At 36.3% G+C, this 25230-nt stretch overlaps 1 protein-coding gene across 1 annotated transcript in view; it reads right to left on the reverse strand.

The window, feature by feature from the left end:
- Window positions 1-1610: 1610 nt before the first annotated feature.
- NEGR1 (neuronal growth regulator 1) overlaps window positions 1611-25230 on the reverse strand; it is an 860988-nt gene continuing 837368 nt past the window's right edge. The window contains exon 7 of the mRNA XM_059375117.1: window positions 1611-4874. Within this exon, the coding sequence (XP_059231100.1) occupies window positions 4750-4874 (125 nt within the window). The 3' untranslated portion in view covers window positions 1611-4749. The remainder of the gene's footprint in view (window positions 4875-25230) is intronic.

Consider the following 25230-nt stretch of genomic DNA (forward strand, 5'->3'; position numbering starts at 1 on the left):
GGATGTCATTTTGAAGTATCTGTGTTTTGACCTAACATGTTCAGAGACACAAGAGCTCTGCTTCATGTGCTACCTCTCAGGGTCTGAGACTGTATGTTTCTATTCCCATGCAATTGATAGCAGGACAGAAGTTACACAGGGAGAAGTGATAAACCAGTGGGAAAATCAGATGTTTATTAACGTGTTTTCATTTTGGGAGAAGAGATTAGTAGATATTGTTTTCCCAGAATAGTAATGACACCCATATTTCAAAAGAGCTTATTACACCAAGCATGGATATTTATCATGGTTTGTGGTTTTAATCTACCATACCATTCCTTTTCATTTGGTTGACCATTGTAGATGGACAGATTTGGAGAAGAGGGCTTAAATCATTCATTTGGGGTGTCTTTCACTTGGATTTTATAGCAGTCACAAACTAAGGGCTCTCAGCCAAATGGTGTTTTATTTGGGAAGCAGGGTGTTTTTAAGGAAGTCATATCCGAATGCCTTGTGGTGGAGTACGTCCTCTCCATTTTATACCCAGCTGTCTTACGAAATTATATTATATGCCTGAATCATAGAGGTATTTGAGTTTTTGGGTGCTTGACCTATAAAAACCAACAGGATTTTATCAGCAGTCTCTGTGGCTAACTTTTTTGTATTTCGGCAGGTGAGAATCCTAAATAATGGATAGTTAAGTCTTTCCAGAAAATTGCTTCTTTAGGCTAGATGTAGTTCAACTTGTGAAACCTTCTGGGAATCAGCAACAGAGAAAAAGGCTACATTATGGAGCCCTTTGAAATTGTAGTATCTAATATTTTCACCTTGTATTGTTTTGGAGCACCTGAAAGATGTGAGTTTAGTATGGTGAATGCAGCAGAAAATAGAGAAGGGAATAACAGAAGTACGTTTAAATTATTATTTCTTCCTTTTTCTCTCAAACTAATAAAGCTTTTAAATGAGTCAAATACATATTTTAATTGATAAACTGACTTTATATTCACCTATTGGAAACAGTACAACATATTTTACATCAGATTATGAAATATGGATGTTTTACTAAAAGACAGGAAGGGCTTTTTCCAGTCTTTAAAGTAAATACATATTCAAAGGATCTTAAGGCATACCATTTATTCATATTCATATCTATTGAAATACTGTACATCCACATACTTCAATAAATAGTTAAAAACCTGACCTCTTTTTAAATCATTTCTGAATTTCAAAAAACAATTTTTATTGAAAAGATTAAATAGGTAACTTTTGGCTATCACAAAGCTAAGCACAATGGATAAATTAACAATTTTTCAGTAAATTTGATCAATATAGATGATTGGCTTTGATAAATTTCTCAGAGTTTTCTGAGTTCACACATTGGGGTATATATATATATATATATATATATATATATATATATATATATACATGAAATTTCTTTTTTGTCCTGAATTACCTGGGTAATTTTCTTAGTTCTCCAGTCTACTTTCTAGATATAGCTTGAATGTTATGACTAAGCATTAATTTTTCACTTAAATTTTAAACACCCCCAAAAATGGATTTAAGTTTGACATTCTCTCTCGAATCTTTTAGTGTTTCCCAAAAAACACAATACTATAATTTGGGCAGTACTTTTCATTATATAATTGCTGCATAATAGGAACTTAATGGTGTCACAGGACTTATGTTTCGAATGGGATCATTGTAAAACGGAATTACACCACTGGCAGTTAAACCAAGAATGCAAATGAATTAAGTCAACTACCCTAATGTTCTGTTCTTCCCTCTCTCCCTTTCTCCCTCCCTCCCTTCCTTCCTTTTGTCCTTCCTTCCTCCATTTCCCCCCTCTCTCTTTATCACCACTCTTTTCTGTCTTTTTCTTTTCTTTCCACTCTCTTTCTTCAACTGCTTTTTATTTTTCTTTCCAAAAAAAAACAAAAACAAAAACAAAACAAAACTAGGGGCAACAAAAGGAGTCCCACAAATGGAACTTGTGGAAATAAAACGCTGAAATGAATAGCTAAAAAAATTGTTTTAGATCAAAAGATAAATCAATTTCATAAAACTGCTATTCTGAAATTGCAACAATCTTGTACAGTCAGGACTGATAAAATGGAATAATCAGACATTTCATATGTCTATAAATGTAAAATCATCTACTTGAACATTATATGCATACATTCACACAAAAAAGCAAATACTGTAGCCTTATTTGAACAATATTGAACTCATAAATACTCATGGTTTCACTCTGTTCAGGGGCCTAAGGACTAGGAATGCTGCTGTGATACAGAAAAACATAGTGAATACCTCCTCTATTTAAAATGTCACTCAAGAAATTCTCTTCTAACATAAAGGCAAATACATATAGCTACTGGGCTATGACTGTACTTCTGTCACATTCTATGGGAAAAACACCAGACTCCACAAATTCGGAATCATGACAACACTTTGAACTAATTATTTGGTTCATCCATAGTTTATACCTTGATTTACCTCACATTTACCCTACAAACCTTACAAAGAGGAGGTATCTTTAACTCTAGGAAAGCGGTCACTGTATAATATGCATTCTTGATCTGTTTCTTTCTCCCAAACAATGGTACTGATGGTTAACACTTTTGTGGTAGCACCACTATTTCTAGTAAGTAGATTATTATGGAGTGTGCCACTTTAAAGCTGCAATACAAAAACAATACATATATATATATATATATATAGTTTACTCACCAATTCCACAAAGAATATTTTAAATAAGCAAATCAATAATAATCAAAATTAAAATGTCATGTGTGTTAAAAAAGTTTTTAATACATCAGTCAAAATAACATAATGAATTATTATAGTGAGTAAATTTAATAGCGTTATGCCGTATTATTGCCATTTTGTGGAAACACTGTATATTTATGTCTCCTCATTTAGGATTTGCTTTTTTCTAATTAAAATAGATTTATGGTGTACTTCAGGGCTAAGCTTTACTCGAAAAAAAATTCATGATTTTGAAGCCATTTCTTTTGGGGCAAAATATTAGATGTCTTAAGGATATACACACGCCATGAAATATCCTGTATCTAACTTTATTAGTAGCTTTTTTGTGATTAGTATGACTTGCAGAAGGGAACTATTTGTGGAAATCTGTCTCCGCAGTGAAACTGGTAATTTCGTCAAACTTGGAAAATGGCTTTCAAGACTAAGGTCGTTCTTTAGTAAAGAGTAAAACCATCAAAATACTCTTCTAACATAATACTTTAGAGTAACACTATTTTCATTTAAAGATGTAGTTTTCATTCTTTATGATAGAAACAAATATCCATGATAATTTAATAATTAATATAATCTTAAGATATTCTAATCACTGGTGTCTTGTCTTCATTAGATCACGTCTTACAAATATCATGTAAGAAGAAATAAAGCATGGTAATTTTGGTGGTGTTGTTTGTTTTTTGGCCTTGCTTGTTTGAACTGACATGGCTACAGAGAAAGATTTTATTACAGAATTAGTTATTTCAGGGATTGATCTGCTGCATGCCAGCACAGAATATTTGATACAATGTATTTTGGAAATTTTTCTTGTATACAACATTCATTCCCAACTATCAAGTGAGTGATGTTTTCAGGTGGAAAATATGCAAAATGCCCCTGTCTGCAGGAGCACTGTATCTACCACACCCACTTACCTGCCTCAGAGCCAAATGAATCTGGTGTGCTCACCAACTCATGTAATCTTAGGTGATCAGACTTTGTGTTCTTTCAGACAAGCCATCTTAAAAATTTTGGCTTGGAATAGTGAAAGGAAAGGATGTAGTATTGTTAGGCAATTTCTCGAATGGACCGTGCTGTCATTTAGAAGGGAATTATTTCCCAAAGAGGATCCAACATTCAACTACAACTACAAGAATACATATTGTAATAAATTTACCTGCACTATATTAATTACATTATTTTCATTACACAACTGAGTTTATATGGGGCAAAATCCTCACACCCCATGGGTAAGGAGGGATGAGATTTTTAGAGTCTAACAGCTCCTTCGTTCTTGAGAGATAGGATATAGTCCGACTTTATCTTGTGGTTTATTTTGCTTTCAAATTGTAGGATTTGGTAAAACATGTTATTAGTCGGAGATGAAGAGAAAAATTATTTTATATGAAGGCACACCCATGCTGAACTTACAGGGAAGAGAAGCAGAGCTGCACAGCCAGTTATATTACAAGGCTCATTCCTGAAACCTGAATATCATGCGAGCAGAAAAATCTAGATATGTGTTAGTTATATTTTGAAGAAATGATCTGAAGGCAATATTATTTGCTTTTTTATCAAAAAAGAAAAAAATGCATCTTTGTAAATGTGGATTGACTCCTATTGAAACAGGGAAATGAATGCTTGTATTGCAGCCTTAAAGAATCACATATTCACTGCAATATTCGTTTTTGTAAACTACAGCCTGCAACCTAGCAGACCATGACTGAATGCTTTTGAAAAGTTGTAGATTACAAACATGAAATCACAATTAATATCCTCTAAAAGTAATTTCAGAGCTTTCACGTCTTAAAAAAAGGACAATGTGTACTGCTTCACAAGGTAATGTAGCTAATCAAAAAAAGAGTAGAATTAAAGTATTTACATAATGAGCAATTCTACAGAAGGCGATCATCCCCATGTAAGCACTGCTGATTATATCCCACGCTGCTTTTAACAAACTGTACCAGATTGGATCCAGCCATCAGCACTTTCAGAGAATCCTTAAAAGCCTTTTATGGGTCTTTAAATTTATTGTAGAATGGCATTCTTCAGGTAGAATATGCTGGTGAAAGAGGACAGTGTCAACACAAGGTACCAGCAGGAGAAAAGAACGTCAGCGCTCCCGGTAATTCCATACTGGGCTGTACTTGGAGCTGGAAAGAAATGGAAAAGATTAAATCAAAATCTAATTTGTGTCTTTCAGGATCTTAACAATAATCAAAAGGCAGCTGGCTGTACTGGGGAGAGCACTGGCATTGGAGTCAGACAGACTTAGCTTCACATCTGGTTCTGCTATAGAACAATGTGTGGCCTATTCAAGTAACGGCTCCGAGCTTCAGTTTTCTCAAGGGCAAGAGAGGAATAAGATAAGCCACCTGGCCGGGCTGCAGTGAGAATTGGAGATGAAGCACATACAGCCCACTGCACTGGGCTGGACACAGGCTAAGTGGTCACTAAACAACAGCTAACATTATTATTCCTTTTATACACATTGTAAATTTTTGGATTAGTGGATAATATGTAGTTCATGCATATATTTTTTAACATTTATTTTTGTTGGGATATATAATTGACCTATAACACTGTGTAAGTTTAAGGAGTACAACAGTGTTGATTTGCTATATTTGTGAATTGCAATACAATCACGAGTACCACCACAGCATCGGCTAACAACTCTATCACATCACATAATTATCATTTCTCTTCTGTGATGGAAACAATTAGAATCTAGTTTTGTAGCAACTTTGGAGGTTATAATCCAGACAGTATTGTTGTCTATAATCACTGTGCTGTGCGTTAGTTCTCCAGCAGCCATTTACCTACTAGTACTAAATTTGTACACTTAAACAACATCTCCCCGATTGCCCTCCCCAGACTCTGGTAACCACCATTTAGCTCTGTTTTCACAAGTTCAGCTTTTTTAGATGTCACATATGAGGGATAGCATACATATACACATACATATATTTGTGCATCTTTGTTATTGATCAAATACTGCACTGAATGTTAGAAAAACAAGAGATTCTCTCTTTCAAAATCTTTTTGTGGGGGGAGGTGGGGGATTAGGTGAAGAAAGATATTGAAGCAATTATAATATAATCCAAGGAGTATTAGATGTATAAACTGGAGCGACACAGAAAATTCTGTATCTAAATCTGCCTGGGCAAGGGAGGGATGATTTCACAGAGAGTTTGACTAAAGGGGACAGTCATTTGGGCAGAGGAAACAATTTATTCAAAGGTATGAAGAAAGAAGAGAGCATGGCCTATATTCTAGCAGATGAGTCTTGCCGGACCATGAAATTCGAGGCTTGGAGTTGAGGAAACTGAAACTAGAACTCTAGGCAGATAAAACATGACCCCAACTCTAAGGAAAAAGAATTTATTTTTTTATACTGAAGGAGATTTTAAAGAATTTGGAGCTGTTGAATCATATGATTACTTTTAAATTGGAAAGATCACAGTTTCATACATAGAGAAGATTATGTAGTACTTGGCCAAGCGTCAAGTTAAATTTTCACTAAGAGATTTCACCTAGAGATTCACCAAAGCTTGGAATATTTTGGGAATCTACTGAATGGATTCCACTTCATTTCACAAGAGGACAATTGCCTCTTGGAACGTGAATTACACCGTGTTCCAGAAATTGAATGTTACAGGCATGCTCAGCTTTGGTTGAGACCGATTCTCATTTACCATCATAAAAATAACAGTAATAATAAAACCCCCACCAACATACATTTAACTACCCTCCCTTAATAAAACCTGGATTTCAAACAACGTTACCTAATAGAAAATGAATCATGTAATAAAATAAATATACTACTTCACCCCCAAATCCATAACTCAATTTCAGGAGCAGTTTTAGTCACACAGAGTTTAAATTACCAGAAGATAGTTGTTAATGAAACTTTCACCAATGACTATATTTCCATATTACAAGAAGAATAAATTGCGTTGTTTATATCTCTAAGAAATTATAGGGGATGAAAGATGCATTCATCTATGCAGAGGAAAGTTTCCTTGACGGTACACTTGGGTCCAGGTGAATGTAGTTCAACGACTGAGACTACTACTCTTTAGTAAACACAAAGTAAAATGCACTATTTAATGCTTCTATTCGCATCACAAAAGAGTTTTTAAAAAATGAGAAGATGGTGAAGAAAAGAAGCCTATTGCTGAGCCCATAGCTTTTGAAGTCCTGTTATATAAGACGTCTAATTTAAAACCATGAAGCTCCTTAAATTATTTTCTCTTGTTCAAGACCTAGAAAGGTGTTTTGTTTTTTAAAACATAAATAAATATTTAATTGGTCTGTTACCTTCTCAATGACAGCTACTGAAGAGTTATTTTGCTGTTGTTTTTTAAAGAATCTTGAATGCAATAAAACCAGACTAATAGTAAAGGACTAATAATAAGCAAAGCATATAAAATGATTCCATAAATAAGAAATAGATCTTAAAAGCCAGGCATACAAAGCAAAGATAAAATTTTTATTATCATGACAAATTAAATAGTACAGTAAGTGGGTAAAGTAGAAAGAACCATGAAAACTCCTTATCCATCCTTTAAAGGGCATTTTTGAGGCAATCTCTCCTGAATCTTCCAGCAAGCTGAGCAGATAACCCTATTGTGTCATTAGACCACCCATGTTTATTTCTTTTTATAGAACTATCATACTACATTGCAAATATTCATATACATCTCTATTTATCCCACTAGACTGTGAGCCCTTCTAGGTCCTGTTTTATTTATCTTTGTGTTTCCATGCACTGAGAGTGGCAAAGTAGATGCTCAAGAAATGTCTCTTGAATGAATGATTCCATTAAACAAATGAAATGATCAGAGTTAAAAGGAGTATTTCTCTTTTACAAAATGAAATCTCCTCTGAAGCAAGTCACTTGCATATAGGCCAGAGAATCTACAATACATCATCTTTCAGTTATTTAGAAATACTAATTGAATTAGGTGCCAGCCACTGGGAATATATACTACCTAATAAGATAGGGATGGTCCTTTTGTTTCTTAATTCCATATACTCCACCTCTTCCCCCAGTGCACCTTTATCTTCTACTCAGCCTCCTATTGTCTTAGACATGAGAAAGATATGTCAGTAATATATTTAAAATTAAATAATGCTTTTTAACTATATCTTTTTCCCATTGTACTCCTTAGTTGTTTGTAGATGCAATACTCCATTAGTCCCAAAATAAAATAGGAACCTGTTGCTGCATCATTAGACTGCAATTATTATAGGAAATGGACTGTAGAATAGCTATTGATAATTAGGAAGCCAAAAAGCAAAGAGTAAAGTCAGTCAAGGGAATTTTTGGTCAGATAACTAATGCTAAGTCATGTATCATGATTTATTCTCCTTAAGTATATATTGAGCATCTTTCATGTGCTGGAGATGGAACATGGGCTCAGGTAAATAAAACTCAATCTCCTCTCTTAGGAAAGTTTTGTTATAGTTGGAGGTATAAATAAAAAGGCATGTATGGAACGTTAGGATATATATAATTGTAAGGATAATGAACAAACATGGGAGGGCTTCCTAAGGAGTCATGACAGGTAAGTAGTCCAGACAGCAGATACAAATACAAGTATTTTTTAAGAAATGCAATGATATACACATGTTAGTACATATATATCTCACTTTATAAAATGGGGGCATAGTAGTCCTTTTACTTGGGATATCCTATTATTATATAACCTTAGTCTGATTATATAACCTTGACTGATATTTATTATGGATTTGTAGTGTGTGTGACTTGTTAAAGGTACTAAAGTTAGGGGTCTCAGTACTATTGGTCCAGTTGTTTGGCATGTTGCATCTCAATCAGCTATTTAAGAAATTATAGAAAAATGTTAAGAATTCAAGAAAATAATAGCTCACTATTAGATATTAGCTTGAAGACTCAGTTCAAATATCATACACTTTAAAAAGAGAAAGGTTTCCCCGCGTCGGGCTCTCTGTTCAGCAGGGAGCCTGCTTCCCCTCCTCTCTCTCTACCTGCCTCTCTGCCTACTTGTGATCTCTGTCTGTCAAATAAATAAATAAAAAAAAAAAAAAAAGAGAAAGGTTTTTATAAAGTCCCACATGCCATATTTAGTTTGGCATATTTGATATCATGTTTACATATCCATCACATCATGTTTACATACCTGTCTTTCCCCACTCGGCCAAGAGTATCTTCAAACCAAGATTCTTTATATATGTCTTTTATCACTGTTATAGAATACAGAGTCTGGTACTTGGTAAGTGTTCAATAAATATTTATTGAGTGATGATAAGTTTCATATCCATTTCCCAACCTGACAATAAGCACATAAAGCGACACAATAACTTGACTTCTTTTTTCAGAAGAATATTGTCTTTCATCACTGTTTTACCGTCTTTCTTCTCTCCATGCTTTTAGACTTATGACCTTCTAAGACCTGTATAGAGTCAGTGTACCTCCCTTCAGCACTTGAGCAAGAAGACAGATCATAAGGCCAATTATAAGGGAGAAGAGCAGGCATCAAACTTCGTAGCACCATCCTCTTGCAGCAAACGAAAGGAAGTTTAGATGAACCTATACCCCTCAGATATAGTCCTGGATTTCTTAGGAGACAGGCAGTGGTGCCTCTGGCATGGTCAGATCTGTTGTATATTCTCTGTCATGTTTTTTGCTGCGTCTGAATATCATACTGCTACTCATCCTAAAGAAAATTAGGAGGGCGAGGGCATATGATCAGTGGTTTAGTGGAGCTATGGTGAGAATTTGGATTTGATTCAAAATCTCCATAGGAGAATTCTGAGGAGAGGAGTCCAGCTGACATTTTTAAATGGTCACCTGGCTATTCAATAGAAAATAGATCATACTAGTGGAGGCAAGAGGAGAAGCCTGTGTTAATCACAGACCATCAAGTGTCTCCATTACCTACTGCAACGAAAGCCAAAGCACTATAGCTCAGCACCCAGGGACCTCTGTTATCTGGTTCTAGACAACTAATCTAGATTCATACATACTCTCACCTCTACTCACACAGGCCATTTTCTGAACACATAGGGTATTTTCTTTACTCCTTGTCATTTGCACAATGGCGGAATGGCTTTCCTTCTTGTTCTTCTTTATCTACCAAGGTCCTACTCATCCTTAGATATCTAAAATACCATTTACTACACGAGGCCCCCCTAATCTCTTTAAGAATTTTTAGTCCTCCAGGGTGCCTGGGTGGCTCAGTTGGTTGAGCAGCTGCCTTCGCCTCCAGTCATGATCCCGGACTTCCAGGATCGAGTCCCACTTCGGGCTCCCAGATCCTTGGGGAGTCTGCTTTTCCCTCTGACCTTCTCCTCTCTCATGCTCTCACTCATTCTCTCTCAAATAAGTAAATAAAATCTTTAAAAAAAAAAAAAGAATTTTTAGTCCTCCATTTATATCTGACTTCAGAAATAGTTTCTTTTTAACTTATAATAAGTTATGTATTTCTCTTCCACCGGACTATAGGCATGTTGAAGTTATGGAATATTCATCTTTATAACGTGTGCATCCAAACCTTATATCAAATGTGTTCAACAGACTTCAGTTGAAATAAATGTGGGAAGATATTCCTAAATATTCATTTGTCTAATTCAAAACAACTTCGATAAAATCCCCTATTTCAACAGCTGTTCCTATGATTCCTTGCTCTGAAGACAAAGTATGTGAGAGGAAAACTGTTCTGTGTTTCTTTCCTACTCTCTGTTTAATTGTCTTTGGTCTTAAGGAGAAGAATGTAGAAAGGATAAGAGGTTTGAATTGAGAAGAAAAGGACAAAGAAAAAAAAAGGAGGAAGAAAACAAAAGGGTGAAGAATTTGAAAGAGTTGAGAGAGAGAGAGAATACATGGCCTTCGAGTATTGTGTTCGATGTTTTTATGTTCACCATTTAATTCTTTGGTGTCTCTTGTAGGTAAGAATTTAAGACAACAGAAAAAGTGGATTGTTATCCTATTCACTTTCTTAGTAAAGCTTAAGGTATTCTAGTTTTTAAATATGCATAAGCCGGGGACTGTGGATCCAGATGACGATGATGTTGGTTTGAAGTCTAGTTCCACGTCTTTCTAGCTGGACTAACTAGACACATTTCTTAACTGTGCTTAGTTCAGTATCTTCATCTGCAAATGAGGATTGGTGTATCTCAGAAGCTATCATAAAGGTAAACTGTGTCGCTACTTTTGAAGTACCCAATACAGCATCTGCCACAGGATGTGCACTCCTCGAGTACTATCTCATTCCCTCACTTATTAGGCCAATTCAGTGTGTGCTGTGTGCTAGGCATTCTCTGAGTCATTCTCTGAGCAAAAGAGGAATTGCTCCTGCCCCCATAAAGCTTACTTCTTAGCTTGAGATGTTTCCCATGGAACAAGAATATTTGACCCCACTCTTAATCTATACTTGATTAAATAGTGTTTCTCTGGTCTTACAAACTTGTCTATCTTGCAAACATATTTATTCTCTTCATTATCTTGGCTTCTTTTGAAGGACTTTTATTAATGCTATTTGCTGCTCGATAATTGTCCAGTCTCCTCTGGTTTGAAGAATCCTTGAGGCCAGGGAGTATGACCCCATTCTCCCCACACACCCCCATGATACATGGAATTTAGAGTGTGGTTTCATGGCTCATCTAGTGTTGAGTTTGTTTTTTCTGGGGCTCTCAGGCCGGGAGCGGAAGTGCCTGGGCTAGGTGTGGAGTCCAGGCCGTTGGGATCAGGCCGGGAGCGGAAGTGCCTGGGCTAGGTGTGGAGTCCAGGCCGTTGGGAACTCTCCCACTTGTCAACAGGAAGATCCAATCTGGGTTTTAACACACATCTTACATCTTGTCTAATTATGATTATCACTCCCAATTACTTACAGCTGCTGCATATTATTTTCAGTCTTGGCAGTTTTCCCTTGTATTGCTCCAGTTTTTATTTTTAGGCAAAAGCAAATGTAACTGTGAAATATTTAGTTTTGGTATAATACCAATTACTTGCCTAGGCAATTTCTTTAAATTACTCAAGTTTAACTAAACTAGCTTTGAGTCGTATTTTTAAAATTCTTGCTGAAATCTTAGGTAGAGTTACTTTAGTTACATTAACTCTGCTTCCGTAAGAAAAAGCTGGCCTCAACTTACATTTTATTGAGAAAACCTGTACCTGGGAAGTGAATGATTTACACCTAAATTAGATTTCTTATAAAAGAGAGTGATTAATGTGGATTCAAAATAGACTGCACATTAGTTTACTGAGAAATTATGCAGCATTGATTCTATCTAAAAAGACAGTGCAACTCTGTTTCATTACATACTGTGGGAGGCGTTAGCTCAAAAGATATTTTAATCTTCTCGTTAGCGATACCCACCCCTTAACACCATCAGCAGGTGGAGTGGATATCTAGATTCAGATCACACCCAGATTTTTTGCATCATTTAATTCTGCCTAAATTCTGGGGGGAGATTAGGGGAGGAAAGGGTACTAGAATGGGTTATGTTTTACCACTAAATGTACAACTTTGGGTTGTGGTGTCTGGAAGAAGCAGACAAGTCTCAGCACAGGTGACATCACCTCCTTATTGCTTTTTGTGTTATTTCTTGTGCAATCAAGGAGCCCAGGTTGGTCCTAAGGTGGGATGCGCTGTGTTAAGGACACAGCACAGACAAACCCTGTCTTCTCATGTACCATCTCACTCCAGTGGCATAGTAATTTCCAGAGGTAGGCTTTTTTGGCTGGCTATCAATGCTCCTGTACTGTAGACCCTTTAAGATATTCTTCCCTGAGGCTCTAGGTTTGGGAATGCCTGAGTAGCATAGTGATGATGTGGTAGGGCTAATGATGTTTAACAAAAGAATCTAGATTTTTAGACTCCTTTTTACTCAATACACCTTTATTGTACTATAGACTGTTTTCCTAGACTACAGAGAGGTAAACATAACATGGTGTACTTTTCATGCCATTCTTGGTCTGGCAGGGTAAGGTTTCATTGATGAGCCTCTAGCAAAGCCAGCTTCACTTGTTATTTAGGGAGAGAAAGTAGGAGTCAGTAAATAGCTTTGAATTCTTGTCTATCCGCTTTCTTTTATATCTTATTTAGAAAAAAAAAAACCAGTCTAACAAGTGTGCATTGGCATACTTTTCTTTTTTTCAAAATCAAGGCCCAAGGTTATAGAAAATCTATATTTAGATACTTATTCTCACATTTTAGATCTTTATTTTTTCATTTGATCAAACACTGAATGCCTATCTTCAGGAAGTTCCAACATCTTCTACAGACAAGAGCCTTCACAAACAAGAAAATGTCAAACAGCTGTTTTCACAGAAAGTATCTTTATTTTATATTATAAACAATGAGGAGAATGGCTAGAGAAGTCACACGATTCCTTTCTCTCTCTGACTCATGGCATTTCCTACCAGCTTATTCCTAGCAACTCTGAAGCGATCTCTCTGGTGGACCACCATCCTTGAATCCTTTTCTGCTTGATGAATGGCCATTTGCCAAAGTTCAGAGTCTACAATCCTATGTACTCAGCATCAACGACATTAGGAATTTTAAACATATGTTTGTTTTTGTTATTACCCATATTCAGAAATCTGCCTATTTGTAGGTAAATACTTTTACTTGCAAATAGCTAGATGAAACTCTCCAAGACTATTACCTCTAATTTGAGCTAAAGAGAATAAGTAAGCAATCACCCAAATAGAAACAAACTCTGCACCCTTTTTTCTGTCCTTCATAGTCATTGAAAAAAGTTTCAGAGCCTGAATTGTTCATCAATATCTTCTAAATGTGTGGATCTTTTGCTTGTTTGTTTACTCCATTTTTAGCAGATCAGAAGTGATTTACATGAACCTATAATAGCTCTGGTTTGAAGTGTGTTGCCTAGAGAGGTAATTTTGTATAGCCCTAAATGCTTCTTTGAACTTGGGCAAAGCCTAGTTATTTATTCTTGGTTGGTTTGAAAACAGGTTTCTATATAAGTATCATTACATATTTTGGAGTGCGTGTGTGTGTATGTGTGTGGGAGTATGTATATGTGTTTCCAAAGCTGGCTTTGTTCTGTGAAATTTATATACAAACATACAATACAAATCGCCTTGGCTACATAGATTTTCGTTTGGGCCTTTAAGGCATCATTTAGCTGAAGAAAAGAGGGTTTTACAGAAGTAAAAATAGAAACCCAGCTGTGTTCTTAAGGTCACTAATAGTCACTGCCATCAGCTGTATCATCAATGTGACATTGCTAGTGTGGTAAAAAGTGGGAGAAATTGCAAAACCGGTAAACATTTTTTGCAACTTGAATGAGTTTTTAAGATTTTATATGTGTGGATATGTGGGTGTAAAATTATTTAACTTTTTATGTAAGTGGTTAAATCTGGAGCTTTAATGATTGGATTCTCTTATTTTTTCAGTTTTATTTTTTTCCTCTTTTGTGTTTGGAATATAATCTTAAAGTAGCTTCTTTTGTTATTCTACAACATGGCTCTTTCAGCATTAAGGATCAAGAATTTCATAAGGTTTGATTATCTTTTTCATTCTTTGGAATATTACATTTACCTTCCAATTTTTTTCCTCAGCTTTTCAAATGCAATAAAGGTCAGTGATTATCTGGCCCCGTAGTTCTGATTTACTTAAATTGTTCCACTTGTTATGCTCCAGATTGATTTTCAGTTATTCTCAATGATTCTCTAATCATTACCATTATATTTCGGCTATTTAAGAAACCTTATTAAATCCAAACGACTTTGTATAGAATTCAAGACCCTTTCCTGAAACTTTCCCGAAGCTACCTTTCCAGTCCTACCCTGGCTGCTGTCTGCCATGGGCTGTGCTGGTCACACTAAGCGGGAAGGGCTCCTTGCGGCTTTGTACATTTGCTCATGCTCTTCCTTCATCTGGGATGGCTTTCTGCATCTCTACATGTTAGAACAGTGCCCATATGTCAGTACCCAGCTCAAATGCAACTCAATCAACTTTTAGAAGAAGTTCAAGCTGGTTTTGAAATCTGAAATGAGGGGTGCGTGGATGGCTCAGTCAGTTACGTGTCTGCCTTTGGCTCAGGTCATGATCCCAGGGTGCTGGGATAGAGTCCCACATTGGGCTCCTTGCTCAGCAAGGAGCCTGCGTCTCTCTCTGCCTCTGCCTGCCACTCTGCCTGCTTGTGCTCTCTCTCTGACAAATAAATAAATAAATAAAATCTTAAAAAAAAAAAAAAGAAAATTCACTCATTACACAAGTAATGCTTGAGTATTTACAGATACTCACTGAGCACATAACTATATTTGCTATACCGTTCTGTGTGCTAGACTACAGTCTCAGTATATAACTCCTCTAAGCAGATCACAGTGCTCTGACCAAACTGCACTCTAACTCCCCCAGCTTGCAGTCCATATTTCTTCTACTCGGAATCCCCTACCAAATTTCTAGTCTCAGTCTCACATGATTTCACTTCTCCTTAAGGACTTAGTTCCAAGGTTACTTCTGTGATAGCATACTTGGTCCTTTGAACCCTTACTTGCTCCCTCCCTCGAGGCTCAACTGCTATTCCAAGTTCTAGCTCACTGCCTTGTTCTCTCACCTCCTTGCCTAAACTGCCAGTTCCTAAAGCACAGGGACCTTGATTTTTTCATCTTTCTTTACTTCTCTTTTCCCCTTCCCCAGTGACTGGCACAATGACCACGCATAATAAGGGCTTAATGAATAACTGCTCTTTTTATCTCCGCAAGAGATACATTTGCAAAATGTATTTGTTTCACACACCTTTTGTATCTTGCCTTCCATCCTCTCGCTGCCTTTTTACTTTGGCTGCTGCTATGACAACCAGCTGCATGCAGGGCAAACAATTCTGAGATACATTCCACATGGCCCCTCACAGGGTTCCCAGTGGGATGGAGCTTAGTGACCCATAGCAGGGACCAGCTCAATAACACATTCTTGGACAGGCTTCCCCTCTTTCTCTGTTTAACTTGTTCCAGTCTCCTACCAGTGTTCCTTGAAATTCCTTTCCAAAATAATCACCTGTAAGTGAGCAACTCATTTTGGGAGGATTCACACAAAGATAACACTCTTGTATGAAGAACAACAGGTTATAAATACCATGTCTGGGGGGCGGTACTTTCATATGCCCCACCCAAGTATATAGTGCTCCGTGCATAGAAGGTGTACAATAAATTAGTTTTGGATAATTAAATCGATTGAAAGTAATTATCCTATCTTTTTGCCTCCACTCTTCCTGGGTTCCTGGGTCTTGATAATTCCATAGCATCACTTTTGTGAGGTCTGCATTAATTACATTTTTAGCAGGCACATACCCATAATAATGTAAAGGGGGTCTTAAAATCTTAATTAAATCTGATTTTTTCCTCATAGATTTTATCCTAGGAATATTACCCACTGTTTTACACTATTATCATTTTGGTTTCTGCTACACCAGCAACATTGCCTAATGAAAGTTCTGTCTCCTATTGTATTTCTTAAATATTTAAAAGCACCCATGGTTCTTATATTTTTATTATGATTTTAACTATAAAATACTGCTCTCCCTACAACCTTGAAATGCTCTTTTTTTCAAAGCTCCAGCCTGCCTTACATTTTCTGCCTAAGGTGATCCAACTTGTAAGATGGGAAAATGGGAAATACAGCTCCTATGAAAGGAACTTGGGGACATGCATGCAAAAGTCAGATGTTAGGGTATTTTAGTCCAAAGGATGGTCCCACAAAGGATGAAAAGAAAAAAAGACCAGTACACTTGCATAGTGATCCTAGCACTGGACACACTACACAATCTGGATTCATATTGATTTTTAGGATGTTTAGTAACTTCCTTCTCCCAAAATAGAATATATGGCTCATAATTTTTCTGGACACCAGAAAAAGTATTTTAAAAAGAGCAGTGGGAATGTTTTAAAGTGTTACTTCAGAATCCCTTACCTCTGCCTCATTTTATGGATATTATAGATTTAGCCACTTACATTATTTCTCAAAAGAGTTTTTGACCAAATAGAAATACGGCTTCCTAGGACTGCATTAGTGAGTTTTTCAGTCTATCAGCTGATAATTTTTTAAAAGATTCATTGTTATTTATTTGAGAGAGAGCTAGCGCGCATGCGTGAGCTAGGGGAGGGGCAGAGGGAAAGGATCTTCAAGCAGATTCCTTGCTGAGTGCAGTCAGCCCTGGGGCTGGATCCTGTGACAGAGATCATGACCTGAACTGAAACCAAGAGCCCCATGCTAAGCTAAAGACTGAGCCCTCCAGGAGCCCCAATCAGCTGATAATTTTTTTTTAAAGATTTTACTTATTAATTTGACAGAGAGAAATCACAAGTAGACGGAGAGAGAGGGAAGCAGAGAGCCCGATGCGGGACTCGATCCCAGGACTCTGAGATCATGACCTGAGCAGAAGGCAGCGGCTTAACCCACTGAGCCACCCAGGAGCCCCTCAGCTGATAATTTTATATTCACAGTTCTTCGATCACATATCACGAGGAGAAGGGTTGTTATTTCATTAGACAAAATTTAGTTCATTAGAGATGCCTCTACTTTGGCACTATTTTCTACTATCCTTAACCAAAATATTTATGTTTAACCCTCAAGCTGGAAAATTAATCTTAGGTGAGTCAGAAAATGAGTAACTTAGGAATAACTGGCTTTTATAACAGTAATCACATTCTTTATGCAACGAATACTATGGGCACTACTATGGGTTAGGCATCGTGGTTAGTGCTGAATATACAAAGATGAACAAAATCTAATTGTTGGCTTTAATGTCAAGTAGAAACAAAAAAGTAGGAACATTTTAATGTCAAGTAGAAACAAAACTATCTAGAAGAAAAGGGTTAATTTTCACTAAGTCATATATTATTAGAATTCTAGGGATAAAAGAAACTTTGAGAGGTTCTATTCTCTGTTGTCAATGTATAATCAAATCAGAAATCTAGTTAGAGAATGGCATTTCAGGCTTCTGCCCTTTTAAAGCCAGAAGGGACTGAAATCTAGGGAGGGAGTACCTATGACAGGATTAACTCAGTTCTCTGGACTTTGAGTTTGGTATCCTATCTAGCACACTGCACTGCCCACATTCATTTGTTTAGTGTCTTGTTTCAGATTTCTATACCTTTGACTGCTTATTGATATTGAATATAACAAATAGAATCTTAAAATGTCCCTAAATATAGTATCAAAATAATTTCATAGTCTAGTAAATGATCCAACAGTTACGCACCACTTTAGTCATTTCAACCAATCAAATACAAAATGAGTTTTTTCTATATACAGGTTAGAAGTGATCATTATCTTTTTAAATATCAAATGTCTGAAGTAATTTCCAAGATCTATAGTCAATGTATGTTTTATGTACATCTCATAATGTAGTCACATGGACTTTTTTAAATGCATCAATCATATAAAGCCCATAATATTTCTTGATTAAATATTAGTGGTATTTAGAAGGGCACCTGGGTGGTTCATTTGGTTAAGTGGTTGCTGTTGGCTCAGGTCATGACCTAGGATCCTGGGTTTGGGCCCTGCTTGGGGCTCAGCAGGGAGTTTGTTTCTCCCTCATTCCTTCCCCCTGCTCATTTTCTCTCTCTCTCAAATAAATAAATAATAAATAAAATCTTTAATAAAAAAGATTAGTGATATTTGGATAATTTTCATATTAGAATCTATTATGAGTGGTTAATTTTAGTTTATATCAAGGAGAATGAGAATGTTGCCTAGAATCAAAACAATAGGTACCTATAAAATTCTGCATATATGTCTAAACTGTCCTGATTTGTGAGGTTCTCAAAGGTACACATGAAATTTGAAAATAAACAAATTTGGCCCCTTTGCATAAAATGTAGTTTGTTTTTAATATTTATGCTTGAAGTCAAGATGTGAAAACTTAAAAAGTGAAAAAAGAATACAGGAAACCATAGATTCTTAGAGAGCAAAGCCTAGTGTAAAAACAAATGTGTCAAAAAACCCCACGAAAGTACAAACATGTCAATTTATTGCAGTAACATTTTTCTACTTTCCTATTATATCCATACCTAAGAGGAATTGCTAGTGAAATCAGAGACCCACATTTAAATGCCAGTATTCTAATATGCATTTTCCATTTCAGACTAAACTTAATTATAGTCACAATTAAAAAGGAAATTTATCATCATTTTAATCGTCAAATGTGAATTTCTAAAATTCCCTGTAAATTTATGTGCAAGATTTAAGGAAAGCAACCATGAAGTCACTTCCTTTCTTGTGTATTCTTAGAAACATGTTTTATATAAAAGTTTGGGCTATATAACTGCACTTGGATGTACTTCTTTTAATCTTAAAATTAGAAAAGACAGATGATTATTTTCTCCCTTCACTGGAAAGAGAAAAAGATATTAAATGTTAATATCTCATTGTTACGCTTTTTTTTCTGAAGATAAAGGGATATAAAAAGGAAGCAGTAAGCGCTATGCATGTTCCTACTAATCTTACAAGAATCTCCTCCTATATTAAACTAGTTCTTGTCTATCCTATTCAAACTGTTCTTCTGATATTCTTCACATATGAACAAGATGATCCTTTGATGAGTTTAAGCATTATGGCAGCTACCAGCTTATAAAGAGTAATAGAGTAGCTTTATCCTCGTGTCTGAATTAGGAACAGAAAACTCACCAATAATACAAATAGAGTTTTTCATTAAGCAGCATTCCTGTTTATTACAGAGCAACAATAATTTTTCTTGGATTTCAATTTAACAATGAAAACAAATCCCAATTCCCCCATCTTTTTGATGCAGCTGGTTGCACTATGCATAATGTCTGATATATAATGGCAGTGTCTATTGTTACAGAACTGGCTTATTTGTGTATTGAAAGCTTCATTCAAATTTGTATGGTTCAGAATGTTCAATGAAATGCACAAATTGACTAGTTCAATATTCCTCAATTTGTCATAATGGTTTTTGTGTGAGTGTTTTTCTTCTTTAAGACAGCCATAATGCCATTTTTATTTCATAAGTAACAAGGTGACAATTCCTGTGAAACCTCACAGTTCAGTGCTAAGGATAGGGTCCTCAGTCAAGTTCAAAGTCATTTATAGAACTACGAAAACCACTGCAGACTAAATCTGGGTTTAGCAGGTACAGAAAACCCACGGGAAGCCTTACTTTATATTGTTTGCTGACAATGAAGTGAAATACGATGTGGACGTATTATGAAAAGGATGTTGTAAGTGAAAGGGAGTGGCTGAGAAGCAGCAAAGTGAGTGTTGGAAAAGATATTCAAACTTAAACAATGTTGGGGGAAAAGAGTGGTCTAGGGAGGCCCTATGATTAAAAATATCAGCAGAAACATAAGCATACTCATCCTGGAGCCTTGCAAATACATCTCTTCATATTGGATATTTGGAATCCTTTTCTATTCCCAGGTATGTTTACTAAATTACATGAGTCTAGTAATTCCAGTATCTTTTGAGTATGTATCTTTGAATGCATACTCAATTAATTCATTTTCAATTCATTCACTCATGCATTCAATTTTACGCCATTGAGTTGCTTTTGGGTTTAAGTTATAGAAATGAAACCTCGAGTCAGTACACATGGTTTAATCTCCAGATCACTGAATCATGAAAAGAATAGATTGAAAAAGCTTTTTTTAAATAAGGAGAAACTAGAAAATCCTGGAAGGAAAATCAAATCACTATTTCTTAGCTGCCAATTAAAGGTATTTAATTGCATGTTGTTTGTTTGAAGATACCACCTTGTCATCATTTCCCTGGTAGGTAAAGAACAGAGAGATGTCCTTTTCCAGCTGGTTAGACAATGCTGGACAAACTAGACTCTTCTACTTGACACAGATAACTTACTATTTTAATTCCTGAGGAGTTGTATTTCCAGTGTTAAATATAGAGTAGAATAACAATTGCATTATAATTACCAAACATTTGGGCAAGGCATGTACAGGACTGCCCAGAGTGGTTTTTTTTTTTTTTTTTAATTCTTTAATTACATCATTATGACTCCCTCCCCCATGTATATTTTTTTTCAAAGTTAATTGCTTTTAGAAAATTTTTAGTACAAAGAATTAAAGACCTTCAACAAAATACTGAAGTACCGTGAGCTTCGGTTTTTTTCCATCTCTAGGACAGGGTTACTGGTTATATTGAGCACTGAAGGAGATAATGTTGGCGACCATGCTTTGTGATGCATAAATCAGTTTATACAAGCAATGTGGGCCCAAGGCTGATAACTGGGTCTTTAAAGAAAAACAATGTCTCTTAAATTTGTTGTCATTTGTTAAACAAAGAATGGAATGCCTTCAGGTGATCCATCAACTCAATCATGGTTATTAGATAAAGTGTAAATGACCAAAAATAACTTACTTTGGTGAAATAAAATTCGAATCACCTGGAAGTTCAGTTTTATCTATCAGTAATTGGCAAGGTAAGTTATATGACTTCTAAAAGTGTCTCTTTTACCATTTATTCATGTGTTGGTGGATTCATTTATGAGATATTTCTATAGTATCTACTCTGTGCAGAACTGCCAGGGGGTTACAGGTACTCCCCCATCTCCCAGTTGATCAGACACTAACCTAGGCTTTGCTGTGAAAGAATTTTCGAGATGTAATTAAAGTCAGTTGACTTGAAAACATACAGATCATCTGGGTGGCCTGCCCTAGTCTCATGAGTCGTTCTGAAAGCAGACAGTTTTCTTCCCTAGTGGCAAAAGAGTAGATCTGGGATTAAGACACCGAGGGGGAGCCAGCCTGAGGACAGAAGGGCCCAGGTGTTCAGGAAGGCAAGTGACCATTAGAAACAGTGAGCTGTCTGACAGCCAGCAAGAAAATGAGGACGTCAACCTTACAACAACAAGGTACTGAATCCTCTTTTTTTTTTTAAATTAAAGATTTATTTATTTATTTGACAGAGAGAGAGAGAGAGAGATCACAAGTAGGCAGAGAGGCAGGCAGAGAGAGAGAGGAAGGGAAGCAGGCTCCCTGCTGAGCAGAGAGCCCAATGCGGTACTCGATCCCAGGACCTGGAGATCATGACCTGAACCGAAGGCAGCAGCTTAACCCACTAAGCCACCCAGGTGCCCTCTGAATCCTCACAATAGTCTTGATGAACCTGAACCTGGGCTCTTCCATAGAGCTCATAGACACCTTGATGTCAGCCTTGTGAGATCATCCATGGAGAATCCCTTTGAGCCACACAGCACTTCAGATCTCTAGAACCGTGAGCTAAGAAGTGTTGCTCTAAACCACTACATTTGTGGCTATTCTTTCATAGCCATAGAAAATGAATGCAATCAGTGATTTTCTTTCACGCTGGGACACATCACACAAACTGTTGAGAGCAAATGTAGGCTTAAAGAGGTCCGAATTAGAAATGGAAGACCAAAAGATACATCAAGGTGAAATGACTAAGCACCAAATGAGCAGCACATAGAAGAGCTCTTAATTCCCAGAAGTTGTTTTGTGGCATTTTGAGTTCTTCCTGGAGCGGGGTAGGGGGTGGGGGGCACATATAGCACGGGAAGCCTTGACAGGGCAGAATTTCTCTTATAATTTCAAATACATCTTTGTTCGAACCTATGTGTCTGTCTTTACTTCAAATTTTTGTTTAGATGCCATTCTACAATCCTAAACTCTGTCTGTTCTCCGTGTTTTATACAAACCTTTCCTCACCTTTGCAAACAATAAAAACAAAGCCTCCAATCAGAGACTCCAGGGGGTCAGTTCTATTGTTCCTTTCAGTTGAAAGGAAATAATTGTGAGCTACTTATAAATCCAAGATTACTCCAATTCATGCTGAGCCCTGAATGAGATAATATGTACATGTATGTAATCTCTATCCACAGAACAGAAAAAAAGCTTGACCAGAAGCCCTGTGAGCACTTCCCCCCTCCCACTGTTTAAATGTAAAATGCCTGAATCTGAACACTTATCAATGAATAACTAATCCTAGTAAGCACATAACCATGCTTATTTTCTAACTCCTTTGTGGTCAAATAATGAATACAGATGCTACAGAAAATAGGCACCGTGGCAAATGTAGACAAATAGAATTTAGAGACAGTGACAGAAAGCTTAGTCAAGCATAATGCTCACAAAACATAAAGCAAAAATCAGGACGAAAAACATCAAACATTCCCCAGAGGCTCCTGATTGCAGAAGGGGGTCTGACTTTAGAGTCCTTTGGCTTAGTGTAACCTCCTCTTTTTCTAGCAATTCACACTCCTTCAGCTGAAAGATGTTTGGACTATAACACTCATTATTTACAGTAACTATTGAAGCAGCAAGAATATGTAAATAAATAAACAAATGAATGGATAAGTGAGTGAATAAATGTGTAGAAGATAAAGGTAAAGCCCTGGGCTCATCTTATTTCCTGAGTTTGCAATCTAATTGTGTTTCCAGTAGGGAACAAAGCACACACGTGCTCCCCTAAAAAAACATTTTTTTTATATACAAAAGTTAAAGCCAACATACTTTTTTACCTGTGCCATTCTCCATTTAAGCTGTGATTTGCTACTTACCGTGTATGAATAGAAGAATGGATGGAATGAACAAAGCATGGATTTTTGTTGTTCCTGCCATGTAAAGTTACAGCAAATAACTTGCAGAGAGGAAAGAATAAATGTAGAAATAACCTAAATCTTTTTATGTAGATGAAGTGAAAAAGCAGTCTCCTTTAGAATTGCTGCTTTAGATTATAATAGCAATTTATGTTAAAAGTCACTATGACAAATCAGCCCATAATTTATTTTAAGAAGTCAAACTAGCAAGATCAAGTGTTCTGTAGGTGGTATTTCATCTTATCATATTAAAACAGTCTTCCCAAATGTAAAAGATAATCTCAACTGCTGTGTTCTGTAAGCAAGCAGAAAATTATGTAAATCTGATTTCCTTACTATGCGTTTGCTATCTCTTTAAAGCTTACTAAATCATATCCAGATTTGTAAACACAAAAGCACTGGATCCAAGATACATTTGCTTTTCAAACACTCAGAATGAAAAAAGGTATTTTGCAGGATGTAATTGAAAAATTCCTATCTCTTTTCAAAAGCTAACAAATCAACAGTTGTGTGAGATTAAAAAAAAGGAGAAAACATCACCTCTTAACTTATTATGGGCTTAATTGCTTCCTCATAATGGAGTGTGACAATGTGATTGCAATAAGAATAACACCTGCTTTGAAAATCACGTATCAAAGAAATGCCAGTGACGAGCAGAAAGTCCAAAAGACAGCCATGTTGAAGTTCTTCATCTAGTCCTTAGTTTGCATCACTTCCTACCTTCTCTCCATTAAGCCCATTTTGGTTCATTGCCTGAATAACTGGTTATTCAGTTACTTTGTTAGCTCACCTAAAAATGTCTGTACCTGTATGCCCAGCTTTGAGGCTGCAAAGGCACAGGGTTTGCACAGGCAATAATTGGGTTTTTATCTGGGCGGAAACTCAGAGATAATCTTCCTCACAGACATAGAAGCCCCGTGAACTGCAATGTGCTCTCCCTTTGAAGACAAAGCCCATGAGCCAGATGGCACAAGCATCTTGAGTCAATGGCCAACAGAATGGATTGTCCTCATTCTTTCTTTGTTCTGAAGGAGGAAATCCTTTGATGTTGAGGTTAATTGGTTAAGTACATTCATACTGCGGATTTGCAGTTGCTTGTATTCATGTAGTTTAATTATTTTGTAAATATATGTCTAATCTTATATATTCTTTCACCAGTAATTTCTCACTTTGTGTTTGGAGCAAGGAAGGAAATCATTTACTTTTTCTATCAAGAGTAGCCAAGGGCAATAAATCAAAAGGTTAGAAGATATTTAAATTGGGGGCACCTGGGTGGCTCAGTGGGTTAAGGGTTTGTCTTTGGCTTGGGTCATGGTCTCAGGATCCTGGGATCAAGCCCCGCATCGGACTCTCTGCTCAGCGGGGAGCCTGCTTCCCCCTCTCTCTCTCTACCTGCCTCTCTGCCTACTTGTGATCTCTCTCTCTGTCAAATAAATATAAAATCTTAAATAAAAGAAGATATTTAAATTGCTGTTTTAGTCCAACTACTGGTTTTAGGTCACAAGCTCATGGTCGTGAGATGGAGCCTTAACTTGGGATTCTCTATCTCTCCCTCTGCCCCTTCCACTCATGCTCTCTCTCTCTCTCTGAAATAAATACATATATATTAAAAAGTTAATAGAAATGTACAGTATTTCATGCACTTTTTAAAAACAAGGATAAGGAAAACAAGCTCTATTTCCAGTTCCTCACATAGTTAAATGTTGAGCAAATGAGATCTATTCAATAACTTCAGTAAGCAATAAAATATAAATCTTGGTTTTATATTAAGGAATTATATTAACTGTAAAATAAGTCAATACTCTATTTGAATTCGAACATTCTATAACTTTAAGTAATTAAACTGAGACAATGACACAAAGAGAGCAAAGGAAAGACCGAGAATGCTGCACTATCTATAGATGCGGTAGGAGCTGTGCAAACAGAATGGCCAACAAAGATGGTAAGACAAATAATGAAAGA

The sequence above is a fragment of the Mustela nigripes genome, chromosome 14 (assembly GCF_022355385.1).
Source record: "Mustela nigripes isolate SB6536 chromosome 14, MUSNIG.SB6536, whole genome shotgun sequence".
NCBI classification, from domain to species: domain Eukaryota; kingdom Metazoa; phylum Chordata; class Mammalia; order Carnivora; family Mustelidae; genus Mustela; species Mustela nigripes.